Genomic DNA, 20,044 nt, shown 5'->3' on the forward strand with positions numbered 1-20,044 from the left:
CGTTGCTTCTTCGACCTCCCTAGCTGGGGTAAAGGAGGCGTGACCAAAAGCGGAAGTACGGAGAGAGAAAGACCAGGACGCCGAGTGTTGGTTCCGAGATGTTGGGCGGCTCTGTCGAGTTTACCGGGCGCCGCTCGACTTTAGTCCCCTTTCACCTTTTTGGCTGTCTTATTTGGATGAATATAGAGATACCAGGGACTGGTTTCTCCGGTTCAAGGCACCCTCCCGAGGTCGCACGGCCGATTGGCGTGGGGAATGGAAATTCCCAAGAAAAGCCCGCAATCCGCACGGGAATTTCTGCTGGGAATTTTTCACTGGCCAGAAAACCCAGTTAAATTCTGGCTGTGGAGATCTGAGACCAAGTGTAGGATAGTTTGTTTGTTGGCGTCGTCCCAGCCAGAGCTATGGGATGAGAATTACAGAGTCTGGGCCTCGCCGCGGTCACGCTCCACATCTGGAATAAGTTAAGACCCACCATGCCTGGGACTTTGCAGTCCCTTTCTGCCCTCTCCTCTGGCTCACCTACTGGTACCCAGTGGGCTTGAGGGTTTCCCAGCTACTATATCGGTAAAGGATCTCTTGAAATCGGTAACAGATCTTACATAAGGTAAAAATGTGGTTTTTCCATGAAATTTCCATGCTGCCTTTTCCCCCACACAAGCCAGATTTAGCCCTGACATATTGTCGTGTGTTAAGGGCTTAGGACTTCTACCAAGATTAGTCAACCAAAGTTCCACACCCTAAAACAAACCAGTGCATCCTATTAAAATTTCCTGTTGTGGTAACACACGAAAAGAGAAGTCATAGTAAAATTTGTTTCTCAGCTATAGTATCACCTGGAGGTTGATAAATCCCCTATGAAAGCCCCACACTGATACTCTTTTTACTCATAATCCTGGATTCTATGGTGAAAGTAGCCCTACATTACCGTTACTTCCAAAGAGCCCCACAAAAACATTCACCGTACATTCTAGGGAGGGAAACTCGTGCAGCCTCCAAGACCTTTCCCTATGATTAAATATTATTTCCCCAGTCGAACGTAGACCTTAGAATATAAGATCCCAACAGAAAGATATATACGGTGACTGATGATCATTAGAGGGATTTCTTGAAAACCACATTAAATAGCCTCATGCACCTTAATTTATCAATGCCAGTTCTTCAAAGTTCCAAGTCTCGTACTCTTCCTAGTGACTGTTAGAATATCAATACTTACGGGGAGAGAGGGCAAGAAGAAGGAAAGAAAAAACGATATTTATTGAGTACCTATTTGCCAGGTATGGCTAGGTACTTCGATGTGTCATCTCGTTTATTCCTCACAACAACCCTGTAATTGTGGGTTGTTATCCACATTTTTACAGGTAAACAAATAGGCTCAGAGAAATTAAGCATCTTTCCAAGTTCACACAGTGAATAAGTAGATCTGATTCCATATTCACTCCTTTTCTACAATGCCATTGTAAGATGTTACCTGGGAGTCTTGACAACAGCTTTTCATTTAGGATTGAGAGTTACTCCAACAACACTGGGGTGAGGGAAAAAATAACTTGAGAGCACAATTTTCTCAACCTGTTGATTTCTTCAGTGGATTTATAAGTCAAATTTTGCCTAGGAACTGCTTTCACAAGCTTACGAATTACATATGGAACTTTACCAAGTGATCCTGGTGATTAGAATACTCCTGGAAGGTGGTCATGACAGAAATTGTTGGGAAAGTTCTCAGCAGAATAGAAGAGAAAATTTTATTTCCTTCATGATCAACTCAAGGAAAAATAAATGCAAATAAACCAGCATATGTCAAATTCTGTAATAAACGCCAGTGAGGTCACAGTGTCAAGAAATTTCAGCCTAAATTAGCAATATCCTTCCACTCAAGACTTTCTCCTTTGAAGTATGAAGTAGGGGTTGGAGGGCAAAGTCAAAGGAAAAGGCAAAATAAATTAACAAAATGGCTTCCAGGCAATGCTCCCCCTCCCCACCTACACGCTTCTTTCCTATTTCCACTAGACTACACTGCCACCTGCTGGCAATGCTCAGTCTACTAGTTCATCAGTGATGTTGGATGTTTTCCCCTATTTCTAAAATGCGATTCCTCATGAATTTATCTTAAAAGGGAGGAGAGGGTGGTGGAGAACATGCCTTCAATCGCAAAAGACTCTCTTCGACGTATAAATTATCTGAGGGAACTCCTCAGTGCAATAGGCCTTGCGCATAAGTCTAGCAGTAGGAAGACAGAAACCTGGAAAATTTCCTAGATCTGGAGAGAAAAAGCTGCCCTATTTCACTTAATAAATCATTTTGTTCAACTAGAGTTTCATCTGCAACCCCCACACTTTCCAGTCTGCAGGAAGCCTCCATGTAGACATCTTGCTGCAATGGGCTGAACTCTCAAGTTAGAACCATAAACATATTTTTCAATATATTTCTCTAAAATTCTATAATGCTTTACTATATGTGAATGCTCTGTCAAAATATAAAACAAGGTACCTGATTCAAATTAAGACTGTGCACTCCTTGAAGGCAGTGACTATAAATCTGTGTGAGTCCCAGAGAGTGGGGTATTCAGCTATTATGCACTGGGTTGAACTGAAGGAGTCAATGTTGATATCAGCATAACTTTTTTATAATAAAAATTATTTATTAGCTGTTCAAAGGGGAAGCTATCCTACTCTCACCAACCCGACTTCCCCTTGAAGCTCAATAAACTAGGAATTTGTTCAAATACAGATCACATCACCATCTGGTCCTGCCTTGACTCTTTAATGTTACCTGATTGAAATGAGGGAAATGGATGAACAGGTAGCCCCAGATGGGTGTCCTGTCCAGTTTTGCAGTTATTCCCCCTCCCTTGAATATACCACCATCAGTACCACCTAACAGTTCCTACAGTCTCAATCAGTGAACAGCTGAGCCCAGTTCCTGTGCCCCCTGTCCAACCCAGGGCTGCAGATAGGAGAGAGATTTAAGTCTTTGTCACTGAAGCTAATTTTGAGAGCGATGAATGGGAGTAAGGAAGCATTTAATGAACCATGGAAACCCCACCTTTCCCATTCCCAACCTTAGTCTCTTGTACCCGGTTGTCCAGGGGGCTGGCGATGGGTCACTGCCATGAGGACAGAGATCAGGGAGGCCAGTTCTGGAAAATAAAGATTTACAGTGTTATTGGTCAGGGTTATTGTGAGCCTCTCTGTATCCAACCACCTTAGCAATTCAAATGCTAACCCCAACCTTCAGCAATCCACCCCCAATCCCTCCACTTCATCCTAAAAGACAAAGAGCCATCCTGGTTTAATCTTCCCTCTGCTAAGATCAAGTCCCAAAATCAATCTCTCACGTCTAAGAGAGAGACAGAAGAAATACAACAGAACAGCTGTTCCTGGAAGGTGGGAGACAGAGCTGCAGTCAGCTTTCCTCTCTTCTACTCTATGGGCCCTGATTACTACTTCCCCTTGCTCTGACCAAACTCAAGAAAGGAATAAAGCTGGTCCTCTCACTTCAAGGAAACCTCAGGTTTAAAACTAGAAAAAAAAATCTGTTAAATGGAAACACTTGGCTGCAATTTTGCCCTTTTTTTTTTTTAAGCCTAACAAGGAAATGAGAAGTCAGGGGTCATTTTCTTACCTTGCCTGGGTGCAGTTTCTACCATGGACTGTTACACTGAAAAATGAAAGATCCTAAAGAGTCCTCAGAATAACTCCACACCTGGCCTGCTGCCCTATATCCTCCAACTCCTGCCCTTAGAATTTCCCTGCTTCCTGAGGCATGGAAATTTCACTGGTTGAAAAGCATCATCATCATCATCATCTCACCTTAGTGACCCTTGACTCTCGTCACCATCTCACCAGGTCCCCTCCCCCAGTAGTCAAGGATCATAGCCATGTCCAAGGCTTTTGCCACATATCCATCCAGTTGGCTCTGTTGCTGACCCAGAAAACATTAAGCAAAAGCTGTGTGCAGAGACCCCAGCCCCAGCTAGCCAGGAAAAGGTGATCCCACAAGGAGTTCCTTGAAGTTATAACTGGCCCCCAGCCCCATCACCCTCCAAGTGTCCACCAGCCCATCATGACTCCAGTCGTGGTGAGGGAGCGGGACGGAGGTAGCTGTCCGACATGATGATATCGCTGGTGAGTTGTTGCTCCAAGAACTCAGAGGTCTCCTCAGCTATCTGGCCAGGGATTCGAAAGTCAACTGCAGGTGGCTCCTGCTTGGGGCTGGGTACAGGTCGGGAAGCCCAGGACTCCGTGGGACAGCCAGTGCTCTGAAGAAACTGCAGGAAGTTCTCCTCAATGGAGCCCTCCCGGCTTGGCAGCCTCAGCTCCTCCTCTGGAGCCTGTTTGAAGAAGCAGACAAACTGCTTGCTGAGCTCCCCCCGGATCTGCCGATTAAGACATCCATAGAAGAAAGGGTTGGAAGTGAAGCAGAAGTAGCCAATCCAGGTCACCACATTCTCCACCTGCCCTGTCGAAACAGGCTGAGCACTCAGGGCGACGTAGAGGTGAAAAGAAAAGTAGGGCAACCAACAGAGCAGGAACTGTCCCCCAACAGCCAGGAGGACCACTGCTGCCTTCCCTCCCCCAAACGTCCGGTGTGGCGTGGTCTGGGGGGCCCCTGAGCTGGTGACCATCGTGGAGCGGCTGCTGAGAGACTCAGAGCGTTGCCGGGGGGTCTCCATCCACGTGGGCAGCGGTCCGTGCTGCATGGCAGCCACACGGGCTACTCGGAACATGCTGCAGTAGACCACTAGGATGAGGAGCAAGGGCAATAGGAAGTAAAGGACAGCAAAGACCACCACAAAAAGCTGGCAGTAGGCACTGTGGCTCCATTGGAGTGAGCAGCCTAGGGGGACGCCAGGAGCTCCCTCCTCCCGCGAGACCCTTCCCAACACTGGCACAGAAGCCATGGCCAAGGCCTTCACCCACACACCCACCAGAACAGAGGCCACCAGCCCCAGCGTCATTCGCACCTCATAACGCATGGGGTGGACCACGTAATAGTAGCGCTCCACGTTGATGGCCGACACTGAGAGAATGGCCAGGCTAACGAAGCATATGCTCAGGAACAAGTAGAGGCGGCAGGCGACCTCCCCAAAGAGGTCATGGTCAAAGAGGGCAGAGCTGGAGAGCATGGCAAGGGGCATGAGGGTCAAGGCAGCCAGCAGGTCCACCAGGCAGAGGTGGAAGACAAAGACAAATTTTCGAAGGGCAGGTGTCTTGGCAATAACAGCCATCACAGCTGCATTGCCAGCCACAGCAGTCAAGTCCAGCAGAAGCATGAAGAAGAGGGCCACGGATTCTGAAGCCACGTCCCGCAGCCCTGCCTCCGGGACCCCACTGGCAGTAGAGGGACCTGGGGTTTGAGGGGCCCTCCCCAGGGTGGAAGAGTTCCCTGATGACTGGGGGATGGGTGAGGACTCCATGGGGCCGAAAGACGACACCCAGGGCACCTCCTGTCACAGGCCCATCCCCCATCCTAGTCCAGTGCCCCTGGGATGGCAAGCCCAGGCTCAGGCTTCCCAATTTTGTGTGTGCAGATCTTGGGGGGAGAGCGCCTCCTGCTGGAGCCTCTCTCACCGTTGCCAGCCTTCAAGGCCAGTGACTGAGGGCTCAGGAGGCAGCTCCGGTCCACTTTGGTGACTGCAAAGAAGCAAGAGAGGGAGCGATGCAGGAGCCTCACCAACTCAACACTCCATCTTCTGAGTGGTCTCCAGCTCCTTTTCCACTTCCTTTTCCTCTCTTTTCCACACCCTTCTCCCCTTTCAAGGACTGTTGTCCAGAGTCTAAATCCTCTGTCTCCCTTTCTTAGGGTCCCGCTGAGCTCTGGGATCGTGCCCCAGTTTTAAGGTTGCTTATGTAAATTTCCTGATTTCTTGTCTCCTCAGAATGGCAGGAGTCGTTGTGGAGAATAACCACGAGATCCGGTTTCCAGTCCCAGGTCTGGGAATTACTAACTCTGTGGCTCTTCTCAGCTTCAGTTTCCTCATAAAGCCATCTGTAAAATGAAAGGAATAATACCTACTTCACAACTGTGTTTGGAAGATGCTGCAGGATGTATTAATCAGATCCTAATAAGCAGTAATGTGTATATGGTGCTTTCCACACACCAGGCCCTGTTCTCAACACTCCACATATATTAACTCATTTTAATCCTTATGCAACCCTATGAGGTAGATATCCTTTCCCTACTTTGCAATTGATAAAACTGGGGCCTACCAGAGATAAAGGAACTTACCAAAGGTCACATAGCTAGTAAGTGGCCAGGTCCAGTTACATGCCCAGGAGGCCTGGCTCCAGGGCTAGTACTCCAGCCCACCGTGCCATGCTTAGCCTGAAGGTGCCCTCCACAGTGGCTGCAACACAACAGACATTCAGTAAATAATTGATGAATTTGAAACATCTCTAAAAATGTCTCACGGGCTTCTCTGGTGGGTCAGTGGTAACGAGTTCCGCCTGCCAATGCAGGAGACACGGGTTCCATCCCTAGACCAGGAAGATCCTATATGCCGCAGAGCAACAACCGCAACTACTGAGGTCCTGCACGCCTTCCAGCCCATGCTCCATGACGACAGAAACTACCCACGATGAGAAGCCCGGGCACCACAATGATGAGTAGCCCCTGCTCGTTGCAACTAGAGAAAACCCACACAGCAATGAAGACCCAATACAGCCAAAAATAAAAATTAATTAATTAAAAATAAAAAATATGTCTCCCACTGAACTGGGGCTACCACTGGGAAGAGATCATCTGAAAAGGAGAAAGACTGTGCTTGAGTTTGCTCTAACATCACCACCCCCGAGCCAAAGAGCTTCCCCTTTTGGGAGTGTTTAGAAGGACCATTGAAAACAAAACGTCCCACTGGCAGGAAACTGGGAAGTCAATTCATCCAGCCTCCATTGCTCCCAAAGCCAGAAGGGCATAAGTCATATGATAGCTGCCCATCTCTACCCACTCATTAACTTCCCAAGGTCACTGTGCTCCTGGAGGTGGGAAAGGAGCTGCTCCTAAACTCCCACGGTCCAGGGCCCTGGATCCAGGGTCATTGCAGCTGACCATGGAGGGGCCTCTGGCCAAAACCCTCCTGTTCTGGACTGTTACCATAGACGGAGAGCAAGAAGAGGGTGTAGGCATCTGTATAAAATGTATGGGGAGTGAAGGTGGGTGAGCATAAAGCAGAGAGGTAAACCGGAAGAAACTGGCAAAGGAAGAAGTCTCCGGGTTCAGCATTTCTCATTTCTCTGATAAAATCTGTTTTATGTGTCTCATTATCCATGCTGAGTTTGCACAGAATTGAACTAAGTTGCCCAATGTACAGCTGACCCTTGAACAACATGAGTTTGAATTGCTGGAGTCTACTTACACGCAGATTTTTTTTTTCAATAGTAAACTACAGTACTACAGGATCCCATCAGCAATAAGGGATGCAGACCTGCGAGACGGAAGGCCGACTATAGTTTATACCCGAATTTTTCATTGCTCAAAGGGGCAGCACTGCTAACCCTCACATTGTTCAAGAGTCAGCTGTAATTTTAATTTTTTTTATTTTCATATGCCATTCTTTCAGTCCAGAGTCCCTCAGCATAGTGTACTAAGGTATAAAAATTAGAGGCAAACTGTGGCCATGCCAAGTCTGATGGGCTTTTTGCAGACAAGTCAGAAGTTTCCTGGGTCACTCTCCTCATGTGTTAAATGGGAGGGTTGGACTAGAAAAACTTCAAGGTTTCCATATGTGATAACATTGGATGGCTCAGTAAGTTCCTGGGCTATGGAGGGCCTGGTGGCTGCTCAATTAAAAACCCCGTGATTTCTCTGACTGAAGTAAAGAGGCCCACATGGGGCAGATAGGTCCCTTGCCCCTCTATGGCTACAGCCTTACAACCCTTGGTTTTTGGCATTACCATCAACTTTGCACTAATTAAACTTCTAGCATGCCATGCATGCAGTAGGTGCTCAATACAACTTTGTGACCTGAATCAAACTCAGATTGATCAGTTGAATCCTTTCCTCCAGGATATACTCCAGGAACACTCAGTCCATCAGTTGTGTGCCAGCCAGGAGCCTCTTCTGAAATGAGTAACTTGGGCTCCTGGACTTGAAGGAGTCCTAACTTTGGACTACCTACCTAGAGATGTGCCTCTCCCGGGGGATAAAAGACAGCTCATATCACATAGACTCAGAGTCTGTGGAGAAGGTGAAAGAGAGGGCTCAAGTAGAGACGCTTATCATAAGACAAGCTTCCAGAAAAAAATGTGGGAAGAAACACCAGGAGAGGCAAACTTGCCCTTTTCTTTCTATGCCATGACTCCCCCATCCCCTCTACCTGGGGTGGGGCCCAGAAGATATGACTCTGGGGCCCTGGAGCTAAAGGAGTCAAGGCCCACCACATCTGCTCAGATATCAAGAGTCTGCCAACAGGGCCTACCCAGGGTCCCCAACCACGGGAAGCAGATGTGTGTTCCACGTGGAGATGGAGAGGTGCTGTGCAGCCATAATGGAGCCCTAGGCAAGAAGGCATTGAACATTCCTCTTTTTCACAGCCCCTCTGAGCCTTACCAGTATCTCCGCACTGCTCCCTAAATTTCAGCATTCCCATTTACCTTCTAAAGAAAAGCCAGCATACCTGCTCCCCAGCACTTCCTCACTGATGGACCAGGGTAAAGGCTGGGAGTGACATGGGGTAACAGTTTCACAGTGGAAGCCCAGGGAGCCTCGCTCCACTCCTCGCTTGGTTATCGTGGCTTCTTGGATGCTCTTATCCTCTCCCTGCTCCCTTCTAGCAACCCTTCCCTCACCTCCAGGACATCTCAATACCTGGAAGCCTTTGCCATCCTAGAGGCTGAAGTCTGGGCCTCTAGCAGGGGTATGGTCAAGTTACAAATAGCCTTGTCTCAGGAGGCAAGATGTACATAAGTGCCCAGCCCAAGGCCGCAGAGGTGTTGGGATTCACATGCACCTGTTTCTTAGTTACAGAGCTTCATCCTGAGGACCCGAGCCTGGCCTTCCTTCAGACAGGAGCATGCCCCCCCTAAGCCAGGAGAGATTTTCAGGGGGCTATGGCACCTCCCCCCAGCAGAGTTGCCCATGCCTAGGACACAGAGTTGCCCGTCGGCCTGGATGCCAAAGGACCTATTCCTAGGATGTAGGGGACCCATTTCTATGACATGGAGCAAGATAGATGGGGAACCCTGTCTGTCTGCAGGATGTGGATACTCCAGCTGTAGATCAAGCCCCATCTCTAGACTTCAGAGATGCCCACACCCCAATATTTCCTTCAGGATACCTGGGGGCCCATCCCTGGACAGAACTGCCCACCGTAAGGGAGGGTGGGCTGTACCCTTCTGTGGGGTATCTCAGCACTCATCACCAGGCCTGGGTCTGGCCCCCATTTCTGGCCTAGTCGGCAAGTCCTACCTTTGCTGAGCAGCTCCCGGCTCCCATGTGATAGCGCCTCTCAGCTGATGCTTCTCCAAGGCTGCTGAAGCCTGAACCACTGCAGTGATCAGTGAGAGGCAGCCGGCAGAGCAGGATGCTCTGAGAGCTTCTGGGTCCTAATGGCCTCCTTCTTCCCACCCAGACCCTTGGAGCCACTTCTGGAGCCAGGAGCCAGGCACTAGTGCCCCCAGGCAAGGTACCCAGGAGTGGGCCCAGCCCCTCCCACTCCTCTCAGGCTGCTAGAGTGGTAGCTCAAAAGCCTGGTGAGGCCAGGTGATGGCAGACTGGGGAGACCCTCCCGGCTAACCTGATGACATAAAAAGAGCACTCAGAGTCAGAAGATCCAGGTTTAAGGCCTGACTCTGGCAGTTCCTAACTGTGTGACCTTAGGCAAGTCACTTGTCATTTCTGGCCTTAGTTTCTTATTTGTTCAAAGGGAATGAAAATGAAAGTGTTTGCTAGTCGTCTCCAACTTTTTGTGACCCCATGGATTGTAGCCAGCCAGGCTCCTCTGTCATGGAATTCTCCAGGCAAGAATACTGGACTAGGTTTTGCCATTTCCTACTCCAGAGGATCTCCCCCACCCAGGGATTGAACCTGGGTCTCCTGTATTGCGGGGAAGTTCTTTACCGTCTGAGCCATCAGGGAAGCCCTCAAAGGGAATAGAAGACTGATGATCCCTGAGGTTTCTGACAGCTATGCCGTTGCTTGGTTCTGAGACATTAGAACCAAGGCATTCCTGTAGTAGGCCAGCCAGCGCAGACACAGGGCCCAGGTCAGGTCTGACAGGGGCTGCGGCTCAAGAGCATGGCCCAAACTTGGGCTCCCTTGAAAGCTGCCTCCTGTATAGAGAGAACAGGTTTGGAGGAGAGCCAAGGGCCTTGTCTTAATCCTGCACTTGCCCCTCAAAAAGCGCTTTATTATCGTCTTCTTAGATAGTATGTTTTTCTGGTATGGGGCTGTGAGAGCTTGTGGAGACAGGAGAATTGAACACCCTCATAAGCCACCCTGTGGTACCAACACAGCACTGCTCCCCCAAGGCAGGGTGGGAGGCAGGCACTTGGGGAGGCTCTGATTGTTCCAGATCTGTGGGGCTGAACAGAGCTGAGAAACATCATTGGCAGAAGGGCGGAGAACAGGTGATGAGCCATTGGAAGTGAGATGAAGGGGCATGACTTCCCACAAACTATGAAGAAAACAGCTCCCTCAGGATTGGGGCTGACACCCAAGGACAGGATCCTAAGACTGTAGAGTTGCAAGAGAGGTGAAGAGATTGCCCAGAGTCACGTATGGCAGAGCCGTGAGCCTAGACAAGGAATTCAGTCATGATATCTGCTCCAGAGCCCTCTTCCCTGAGACTCACCTGTATGGGAACTCCTTCTGTCTCGAAAAAGGAAGAAAGGGAATTCTGGAACTGTTTACCAGACCCCAGTTAAACAGTCATAAGAACAATGAATTTCCCAGGGAACACGAAGAGGGCAAGGTGGCTGTCCCAGGCCTTGGGTCGACAACAAAGAGTCCGGCGACCAGCCCAGACCCACACTGTGATCTCCACTGTTCCCGTCCACCCTCTCCTGAGCTCTTATGAGTGCCAGCCCCTTTACATACGAGGCCTTCAATCCCCACACCAGTTCTATGAGGCAGCCGTCATACACCTTACGTCACAGATGAGGAAATGGGTACCAGAGGTGAAGTGACTTTGTGCAGATCACATAGCTAGTAAAAACCAGAGCCAGTATTTGAACCCATGTCTGTCTGATGTCAAAGCATTTACTTCTTCCCCCTACTCCCATGGCTTTTCTAGAGGTCTGACATGAGACTCTGGGGTGAGGCCCTAAAGCCAATTCCATAGAAATGGCTATTACCTTCCAGGAAACAGCCTAAAACAAAATTAGATAAACCTGAGTATAGGGAAATGTAATTAAAGTGTCAAATTAAACCCGAAGACAGCAAAGTGATTTTTATCAAACCTTGTGCTCTCATGTTGGCAGGATCATCCTGGCATCAGTCAGACCCTCTGGGATCAGGTAAAGCCTGTCCCTGATCAGGGCCCACATCATTCCTGCAGGGGCCTAGCTCAGACTGACATGGCCCCCGTCCAAGGATTCACAAAGAACCAGAGACTACACTTAGAATGGGATTATAGGAGGGTCTTCCCTGGAGCGTTCATGGCTGGAACCCAGATTCAGTCCTTGGTTGGAGAACTCAGATCCCACAGGCTGCACAGTGTGATCAGGAAAAAAGAAAGAAAGAGCACTGGATTGGTCAGAAGTCCTTGGTTCTAACTGGGCTTTATTCTGTTGGTCAACAGCAGGAACTCAGCCTGAGCCTGAGTATTTCTATCTATAAAATGGATAAAATTCTTCACTTCCTACTTACCCAATAGGGATTTGTTGTTGTTGTTGTTTAGTCACTAAGTCATGTCCAACTCTTTGGGACCCAATGGACTGTACCCACCAGGCTCCTCTGTCCATAGTATTTCCCAGGCAGGAACACTGGAGTGGGTTGCCATTTCCTTCTCCAGGGGATCGTCCCAAGCCAGGGATTGAACCCATGTCTCCTGCTTGACAGGCCGATTCTTCACCACTGCGCCCCCTGGGAAGCCTATCTAATAGGAATAAGAAGCCTACAATACATAGCCTGCTTCTCAGGCTTGGGGGAGCTAATACAGTTACCCTAGCTGGTCAAACAACTGGGGTGGGGGCCAGCAGGCCAAGTTTCCTGGTCCTGAAGTCCCTCCCAGGATCCTGGCGGGGTCCTTGGTACTGAAGTCTGATTTAGTACTGAGGTCTGATTTCATCCCAGGCTTGCTCCTTGCCCTGCCTGACCCTTGCCCACCATCACCTCTTTTTTATTTTTGGCCATGCCGCATGGCTTATGGGATCTCACTTCCCCAACCAGGGATTGAACCCAGACCCCAGCAGTGAAAGTGTTGAGTCCTAACTACTCGATCCCCTTGATGGGATTATGTCCACCCCTCCCACTCCTGCCTCCGCAAGATGAGGCCTTGAAATGGACCAAGTTTATCTTTCATTCATCCACCCATGTATTCAGAAGTCTCTCGAATGTTCCGTATGTTCCCACAGCCCCTTCCCACGGCCCTTTGCCTGCTTAGTGGCACCCACTGCCCTCCTCCTCTCCTCTCTCTGGGTCTGTCAAAACCTGCTCTTGAGAAAGAGGTTGATAAATCCATTCACACTGATAGCAGCTTAATGTGTTCTCTCTCCAAGGAATATTAGTAATTTAACAGGGAACAAAGGGAAGAAGCCGAATGTTGGGCTTCCAGCATCGACAAGGGGTGTCCCCGAGATCCCACAGCAAAGACTGGTGTTGCCCCCCAGGACGCCGACATGACGCCCTCCCAGCCCCCACCACACCCACATGGACATGCAAGCCTCCCCATGTGGAGAGCAGGCTCACAGCTGGGACCTCCCCACCGCAGCTCAGCTCCTGGCTGTCCAAAAGCCCCCTGTGCCAGCACCAGCTGCACCCGCTCCCCAGGCAGCCAGCCCCCTGCCCACCATCTGTGGCCAAGCTGAGGGGCTGAAGAGGGAGTCGGAGGAAAGCAGAGGTGAAAGCCTTTCCATTCCCTTTATTCCCCCACAGTCTGGCCTACACCCCCTGCCAGGAGCCAAGATCCGACAGTATATTCAGCCTGCAGCTGCCACTGGTCATGTGAGCCCATTGCTAGGTTACAGGGACCCAAAAATAAATCCTTCCCAACCAGATTAGAAACTGAGGGCCTTGGATGAACCAGACTCACAAGAGTGACAGGAACACCCACAGTGCCTGCGCAGGCCAGGCCTGCTATGAGACCGCAGAACCTTTCCCTTGCTGCCTACCCACCCCCCATCCATCAGCTGGAGCTCAATGCTGGACCTCCAAAGAAAAATACCCAGAGAGCTGCTGGACCCTTGCTAATTGCACTATAAATAGGTATCCAGGCAGAGTGGCCCTTCCTCACTAGTATCAGGGGCTGGTTGGGCGATACCTCTCTGCCTCTTCTTCCCATCCAGCCTGCGCCTTCACATGCCCCGCCCCATCCCAGTGTATCTGCAAAGCACCATTAATCATTTGCCCTGTGGCCAGAGGGCCGGTCTGTGCCAGTTGCCTTTTTCCAGACTCCGGGAGGGAGGGAGATCTAGCAGTCACCCCAGAACTAGGCACTTTGACAGGAGAAATGTCACAACAATCTCTTGAGTTAGTTTCAAAAACTCCATTTACACATGTGGAAACTGAGGCTCAGAGAGGTTAAGTGACTTTCTCAGAGTCACACAGCTAAGCAGCTAGAAATCCCAGATCTCTATTTACTCATTCTGGAGATGGGACAAGGAAAAGGACAGGGAAGCAGAGGGAAGGGAAGTAGGGGTCCCTGAAATCCCTTCCCTGGAGCCTGATAGCTGGACACTTTACTTTGAGTTGGGAGTGCTGTCTCTCTCTGCTACTCACTTCCACATCCTGAGACCAGTCACAGCTGACCCAGACCACCTGCCTCCTTTATGGCTTTGGGTTCTGTCACCTTCTCTGGTCCAGGACCTAGATGGGGTCATTCCTGATGCTCAGGCCTGAGAGAGTCATGTACAAATCCCTAGTAATCATTACCCTTCTACTTCAGAACCTTGACCTGCAGTCAAAATAGCAGAGCTTTGAGGCTCATCATGGGTTCGTGCTCAGTTGTGTCTGACTCTCTGCGACCCCATGAACTACAGCCCACCAGGCTCCTCTGTCCATGGAATTTTCCAGGCAAGAATACTGGAGTGGGTTGCCATGCCCTTCTGCAGGGGATCTCCCTGACCCAGGGGTCAAATCCACATCTCTTGCATCTCCTGCATTGGCAGGCAGGTTCTTTACCACTAGTGCCACCTGGAAAGCCCCTGGTGGCTCAAACAGTAAATAATCTGCCTGCAATGCAGGAGACTGGGTTCAATCCCTGGGTCAGGAAGATCCCCTGGAGAAGGGAATGGCTACCTACTCCAGCTTCTTGCCTGGAAAATTCCATGGACAGAGGAGCCTGGCGGACTACAGCCCACGCAGTTACAAAGAGTCAGACATGACTGAGCAACTAACACACACTTGAGGGTCATAGGGGCTTCCCTGATAGCTCAGTTGGTGAAGAATCCACCCGCAATGCAGGAGACCCCAGTGTGATTCCTGGGCCGGGAAGAGAGCCCCATAGGAGGTCAGATAGCAATTTTACAGATGAATAGGCCCAGAGACAGGAAGTAAATTGCCCAAGGCTACAACAGCTAGAGGGCAAAGGAGAAATGACCAGAATCTAAGCCTCTGGATTCCTATCCCCTTTTTTTGTGCCTGTCACTAAGGACAGCTGGGGGTCTGTCATACTTGGCGCTAGGGCAAACCCGAAGTTTCCCCAATACCAGGTTCCCTTCCTCGAACTGCCACATCTCCAAGGCCCTCCCACCTGCCTGTTCTCTTAAGGAAAGTGCTCCTCCCCAACCAAGGTCTAAGGAGGCCCAGACTCCCCACTCAGCTCCTTGTACATGTCTTGTCTCCGCATTCTGATGACACTCCTATCATCGCCTAAAGCCTTGAAGCATCCCATTCTCACCTCCTGCAACTCCCAGCAGCCCGAACTACAGGCTTCATGTTACTCAATTCATGAACTATTTCTTGAGCACCTTCTATATGCAAAGCTCTGTTTAGGAGGTAAGAAAGAGGGTACAAAGGTGAAACAAATACAAACATTGCCCTCTTGGTGCTTACAGTCTAGGACAGAGATGAAGCAGATTATCACCTTCAAAGGAGAATCAAAATGCTGTGGAGGTTCAAAGGAAAAAGTGAACCCACTCGCTCAGGAAATCTGGGAAGGCTTCCTGAAGGAAGTGGCAGGGGTCTTAAAGGAGGAATAGGATTTAAACTCCAAGTAAATCAAAGAATTGATGCTGTTGAACTATAGTGCTGAGAGAAGACTCTTGAGAGTCCCTTGGAAAGCAAGGAGATCAAATCAGTCAATCCTAAAGGAAATCAACCCTCAATATTCATTGGGAGGACTGATGCTGAAGCTCCAATACTATAGCCACATGATGTGAAGAGCCGACTCACTGGAGAGGATCCTGATGCTGGGAAAGATTGAGGACAGGAGGAGAAGGAGGTGACAGAGGATGAGATGGTTGGATGGCATCATTGACTCAATGGACATGAGTCTGAGCAAACTCCAGGAGATAGTGAAGGACAGGGAAGCCTGGGATGCTGCAGTCCATGATGTCACAAAGAGTCAGACATGACTGAGTGACTGAACAACAATAATTGAAAGAGGAGAAGAGGAGAGTAGTTCAGGTGGAAGCAGCAGGTCTTGGAAAAACATGGAAAAACATTCCATGATATGGAATATCAAGGCAAGAGAAGTTGTCCAGTTTGGCTGAAAATAATACATATGTAGAGAAGAAGTGAGAATAGAGAAGTAGACTGGCTAGACTGAAGGCCTGGTAAGCCAGACTGAAAAGTTAGCACTGAAAAGTGTTTTGAGCAAGGAAGCACAGGGCCACAAATGTGCCCCACCTCCAGTCTTTCAGTGAGTCAGTTGATAAGTATTTACTGAACCCACAAGTTCCAGAGTGAGGGGTTGAACTCAAGGCTGGAAATTTTCCTTATCATTCCAGCCTAGAGAGAGGAGCAAAAAAACACATAGATCATCATGGAGACAGTGTGTGTGAACGTACGAGGAAAGGGGTGAACTCAGAGGAAAGGGGCCATCAGCGATGAAGTGATGTAGAGACCAGATGATACCCCTGCGTCCCAGGTGGGGCTCTCACAGGTGACCTGCATATCTATTCTGTGGGGGAGGTGAAGAGCGGAGTGGTAATTCAAATGCCTGGAGACTGTCCCTTCTAGATTTACGTGTCATAAGATGTTGCCCAGCCTGATCTGCAGGGACAGGGCATACTGGGCCACCCAGCTGTTCATTCCAGGGCAGGTTGCCCAGCTGCCCACTCACTGCCAGGTCCTGGGCTCTGATCTAAGAACAAAGAGCTGAGCTGGGTTTCCCAACTTGGGTTCCACAGAGTACTTTCAGCAGTGCCTGGTCTTGGCCTGTAGGGGGCATCCTTGCTCTACATCTTTGGGACAGTGCCCCCTAAGTGACGTGTACTCAGCCCTTGGGGACAAACTGAGAGGTGGGGTAACCTGACCCTTCCTTCTCTGGACTGGGCATAGCTGGGCACAAGGATACGAGCCCTAGGCTTCTTTCCCAATTTTCTTTCCTCCAAAGTCCTCTCCCTTCATTTCTGACCCACCTAAAACCAGGATCCCCATCCCCATTCAACTCTCATGCCCTTACGTCCGAGGAAGGGCCAGACTTCTAGAGCCAGAGCTCCTTAGGGATGGAGAGACAGCCTGTGCATAGTCCCTCTGGGCAAGGTGGAGAGGGACGGATTGTCAGCCCTGGCCCACCCACATGAGGACTCTATTGGAGAATGATGTGTGAAAGCTTGTTCTCTCAGATGGCCTAGCCTGGAAAGGTAGCCCCGGAGGATCTAAATCAGCCCCGGGAACGGGGGGATCGATCCTAGATAGTGAGGACCTGAAGGAGAGAAGACACCAACGGCTTGCTGCATTTCAGGGCCTCTAGGCTGCCCTGACAGTAAGTAGCCACAAGAGGGCAGTGTTGATCACAGAGCTGCAAATAGTCAACTGCTGTTTCCAGGTAGAGGCGCCTCACTTCCAAACCCTCATCAGGGATATCCTTCCTGGGGGACTTGCTGTCTTGTGGGCCCCAATTTTCACCTTTTAGACTCGCACAATATATGCATGGAAGGCCAGATAAGTGGGCCAAGGATCCCAAGAGAAAAATCTCTCCTACTCCTAGGAGGTGGGTAGGAAGAAGTAGGCAGGCTAGCATCCTGGAAGGAGCACTGATTTCAGAGTTCACAGGCTGCACCCGCGTGAGTGAACAGTGCACTCGTGGCTACTCTCCCCACTTCTCTGAGCCCCAGCTCCAAATGAGGGTTGGACTAGACCTGTAGGTGCTCTCTAAGGTCCTTTGCAGCTCTAGATTTTGAGTCTGAGTCTTAGCTGCTGTCGTCAAGTGGCTTCTCTCTCCAGGGCCCTGGCAGCTTGAGAGAATCAGGGCCTGGAGGTAAGGGAGTGGATGCAGGAAATAGCAGTGGGCACTTCTACTCTCCACCAACCAGGTCATTCCTCTGGGAATTACAGCTGGAAAGAGATTCAGTCCTAAGACTGAGAAGGGACCCAGGAAGGGATGAATGGCATCAGCCAGGCCCCAGAAAGACTCCTCTAAAGGGTTCGATTGGATTGGTTTTTATATGATGGTGTGAATGGTAGGAGGGCTGGAGGCTGGCTGAGCAGTGTCCCCTCCCAGGCCCAGGCTACCCAGAAAGCCACAGGGCCAGATTCGACAGACCCAAAATGGAGGCTACAGGAAGCCTACACCCCTTCCCTTGGCCTTTGCTCTCCAAATCCCCTAACAGTCACCTTGTCCCCTTCTCCCCACATTGCTCTGACCCCTGCCCTGCTTCCAGCCCACACCCTCATCCCCAGAAAGCTAAGTTCACAGCCTCGATTCTAGGGGAGGGTCCCTGCCTGACCAACCCATCTCTGTGAGCAGGGACTCCCTGCCCACCCGGCATCCCTCCAGACCAGCTCTGTTCCCTGTGCCGCTTTGTCGGCACAAAACAGTGTCTCCTGACTCCAGCCATTCCACACCAGGCCCCTGGACACACTCTGCCCAGCACCTCAGCTTCCCTGGTAGCCATCTGATCCGACACCTGGGGCCTGACCTTACCCAGTACAGGGTGTGTTCTGCTTCTTGCATCCTGTCTTCTCTTTCTTCCCTGCTGGCCTCATTTCTCACTGTTTTGTCTCTTATTTGGCTTCCCTCCTTCAATCTCTCTCCTGTGCCCTCCCTAGCCTGTTCTCAGAACTCTCTAAGTCTCAGAGCCTCTTTGCCCTGGGCCTTTGCTCCCCCGTCTCTGTTTCTTTGCCTCAGCGTACACCTTTCCTTTCTATCTCTCTCCTCCCTCACTTCCTCCTCTGCAGTGAATACATTGAGAATTCGATCCATTCCTCCCTGGACTGAAGGTATAAATAGCAAAGGGAGGCTGGGCTAGGAGCCAGACTTGCTACCAGCCTCTTCCTTGCAGCCCCAGGCTTGGGCATTCGGGACCAGTGGTGGGAAGGGTCCAGGGCAGAGAGTTAGAGGATTGGGATTGAAAGCCCCTGTACAGGGTGGCAGACCCGGGCAGAGAGAGGATGTGACAGGAATCTGGGGGGGTGGATCTTCGGGTCCTCCCCACCAGCCTATCCACCTGCACTAACATGGTTGCAGAGTTCCTTCTTTGCTGCTGGAGAAGGAGCTCTGGGTCAGAAGACTCCCCAGGGCCACTCAAAGGCCTTGCTACCTCCTGGCCACAGATGCATGGGCCCAGGTGGCAGCCAGCAGACAGCAGCTGGGGACTAGAGTGGAAGTGGTGGCCTCAGGAAACAGGCCACAGTCTCACCCCAGCCAGCTCCCCGGCCTAATTAGAGACCGGAACAGGCATTGATCGTCCCTGAGCTCATTATGTCACAGCTGGGGAACAGCTGGCCAGTTTTTTCCAGGCCATTAGCTGCGCCATGAAGTGGAGAGAGGGAGGGGGCGTGTGAGCAGGATCAATACCCTGTCTGTCTGTGGGGGAAGCGCCTCGTGGCTGCCTCCTTCTGCACTCAGGGCCAGCCTTCTCCTCTCTGGAGCGGCCTGCCTGTGTGCTGAGCTCCTTGGAATTCACACACCAGGCTCAGCTCCTTCCAGCCTGGAGGCAGGAGAGACAAACTCTGACCTGATCCGATCCACGGGGACCCCCTGAGTATTCTCTCTCTGGGGATGAGAAGGGCAGGAAAGAGTTTCAGGTTACCCACGCTGGGCTCAGAGGGGACCTTTAAAGTCCAGCTTCTCTCCACCCCCTAGGCAAGATGACACCTATGGCAGCTGTTTCTGCTGGCCCACGCCCACCTCTCTGTGCCCCCGGCCTGAGCCAGGCTTGGTTTCCAGGGAGCGGGGGCGGGGGGAGATGGGTGGGGACGCTCCAAACCTTGGGGAATGGCAGGTGGTAGAGGAGGGAGGCAAGCAGGTCAGCTGAGCGGGACCCAAGACAGGAGCAAACTGCCCACATGGCCTCACCCCCAGGAGGCCCGCTGTCAGAGGGGAGTTCAGCTTTATTCAATGAACTGGCTTTTTACTTACAGAGTTAGAAGGTGTCAAGACCTCTAAAATCCCCCAAACGATACTTCTCAGTTTACAGAGAGAAAAAGCAAACTCTGCTGCTGCTAAGTCGCCTCAGTCATGTCTGACTCTTTGTGACCCTATGGGCCGGAACCCCCCAGGCTCCTCTGTCTATGCAATTCTCCAGGCAAGAATACTGGAGTGGGTTGCCATGCCCTCCTTCAGGGGATTGAACCCTCATCTCATGTCTCCTGCATTGGCAGGCAGGTTCTTTACCACTAGCGCTACTCGGGAAGCCCAAGCAACCACTAACATGCCTTAGGCTCTCTATGCTTGGCCAAATACTCTCAGCATTTTGCTTTAGTTCTCTCTGTCCTTTCCTACTGCTTCTATATGAGTTCTAATGGAGCCCTGGGGACTTTCAGTCACATGTCCTTAGGC

At 50.6% G+C, this 20,044-nt stretch overlaps 2 protein-coding genes and 1 long non-coding RNA gene across 3 annotated transcripts in view; 1 reads left to right on the forward strand and 2 right to left on the reverse strand.

Annotated features, from left to right (window-relative positions):
• The window catches only part of GNAI3 (G protein subunit alpha i3), a 48,111-nt gene extending 44,716 nt beyond the window's left edge, over positions 1-3,395 (reverse strand). Inside the window, exons 1-2 of the mRNA XM_055584827.1 lie at positions 3,335-3,395; positions 3,059-3,136 (exon numbers count right to left, since the gene is read on the reverse strand). The gene's annotated coding sequence lies outside the window, so the exon portion shown is untranslated. The remainder of the gene's footprint in view (positions 1-3,058; positions 3,137-3,334) is intronic.
• LOC129655007 (uncharacterized) lies at positions 33-6,554 on the forward strand. Its single transcript, XR_008715704.1, has 3 exons — positions 33-607; positions 5,879-5,931; positions 6,459-6,554. It is a non-coding gene; the product is annotated as an uncharacterized LOC129655007 (long non-coding RNA).
• On the reverse strand, positions 3,057-5,799 carry GPR61 (G protein-coupled receptor 61). The gene is made up of 2 exons (XM_055584825.1): positions 3,810-5,799; positions 3,057-3,136 (listed from the first exon to the last, which is right to left on the reverse strand). Exon 1 carries the CDS (start codon positions 5,414-5,416, stop codon positions 4,061-4,063), a length of 1,356 nt encoding a protein of 451 aa, XP_055440800.1. The 5' UTR covers positions 5,417-5,799; the 3' UTR covers positions 3,057-3,136; positions 3,810-4,060.
• Positions 6,555-20,044: the final 13,490 nt, after the last annotated feature.

This window comes from Bubalus kerabau, chromosome 6 (assembly GCF_029407905.1).
Source record: "Bubalus kerabau isolate K-KA32 ecotype Philippines breed swamp buffalo chromosome 6, PCC_UOA_SB_1v2, whole genome shotgun sequence".
Lineage (NCBI taxonomy): Eukaryota > Metazoa > Chordata > Mammalia > Artiodactyla > Bovidae > Bubalus > Bubalus kerabau.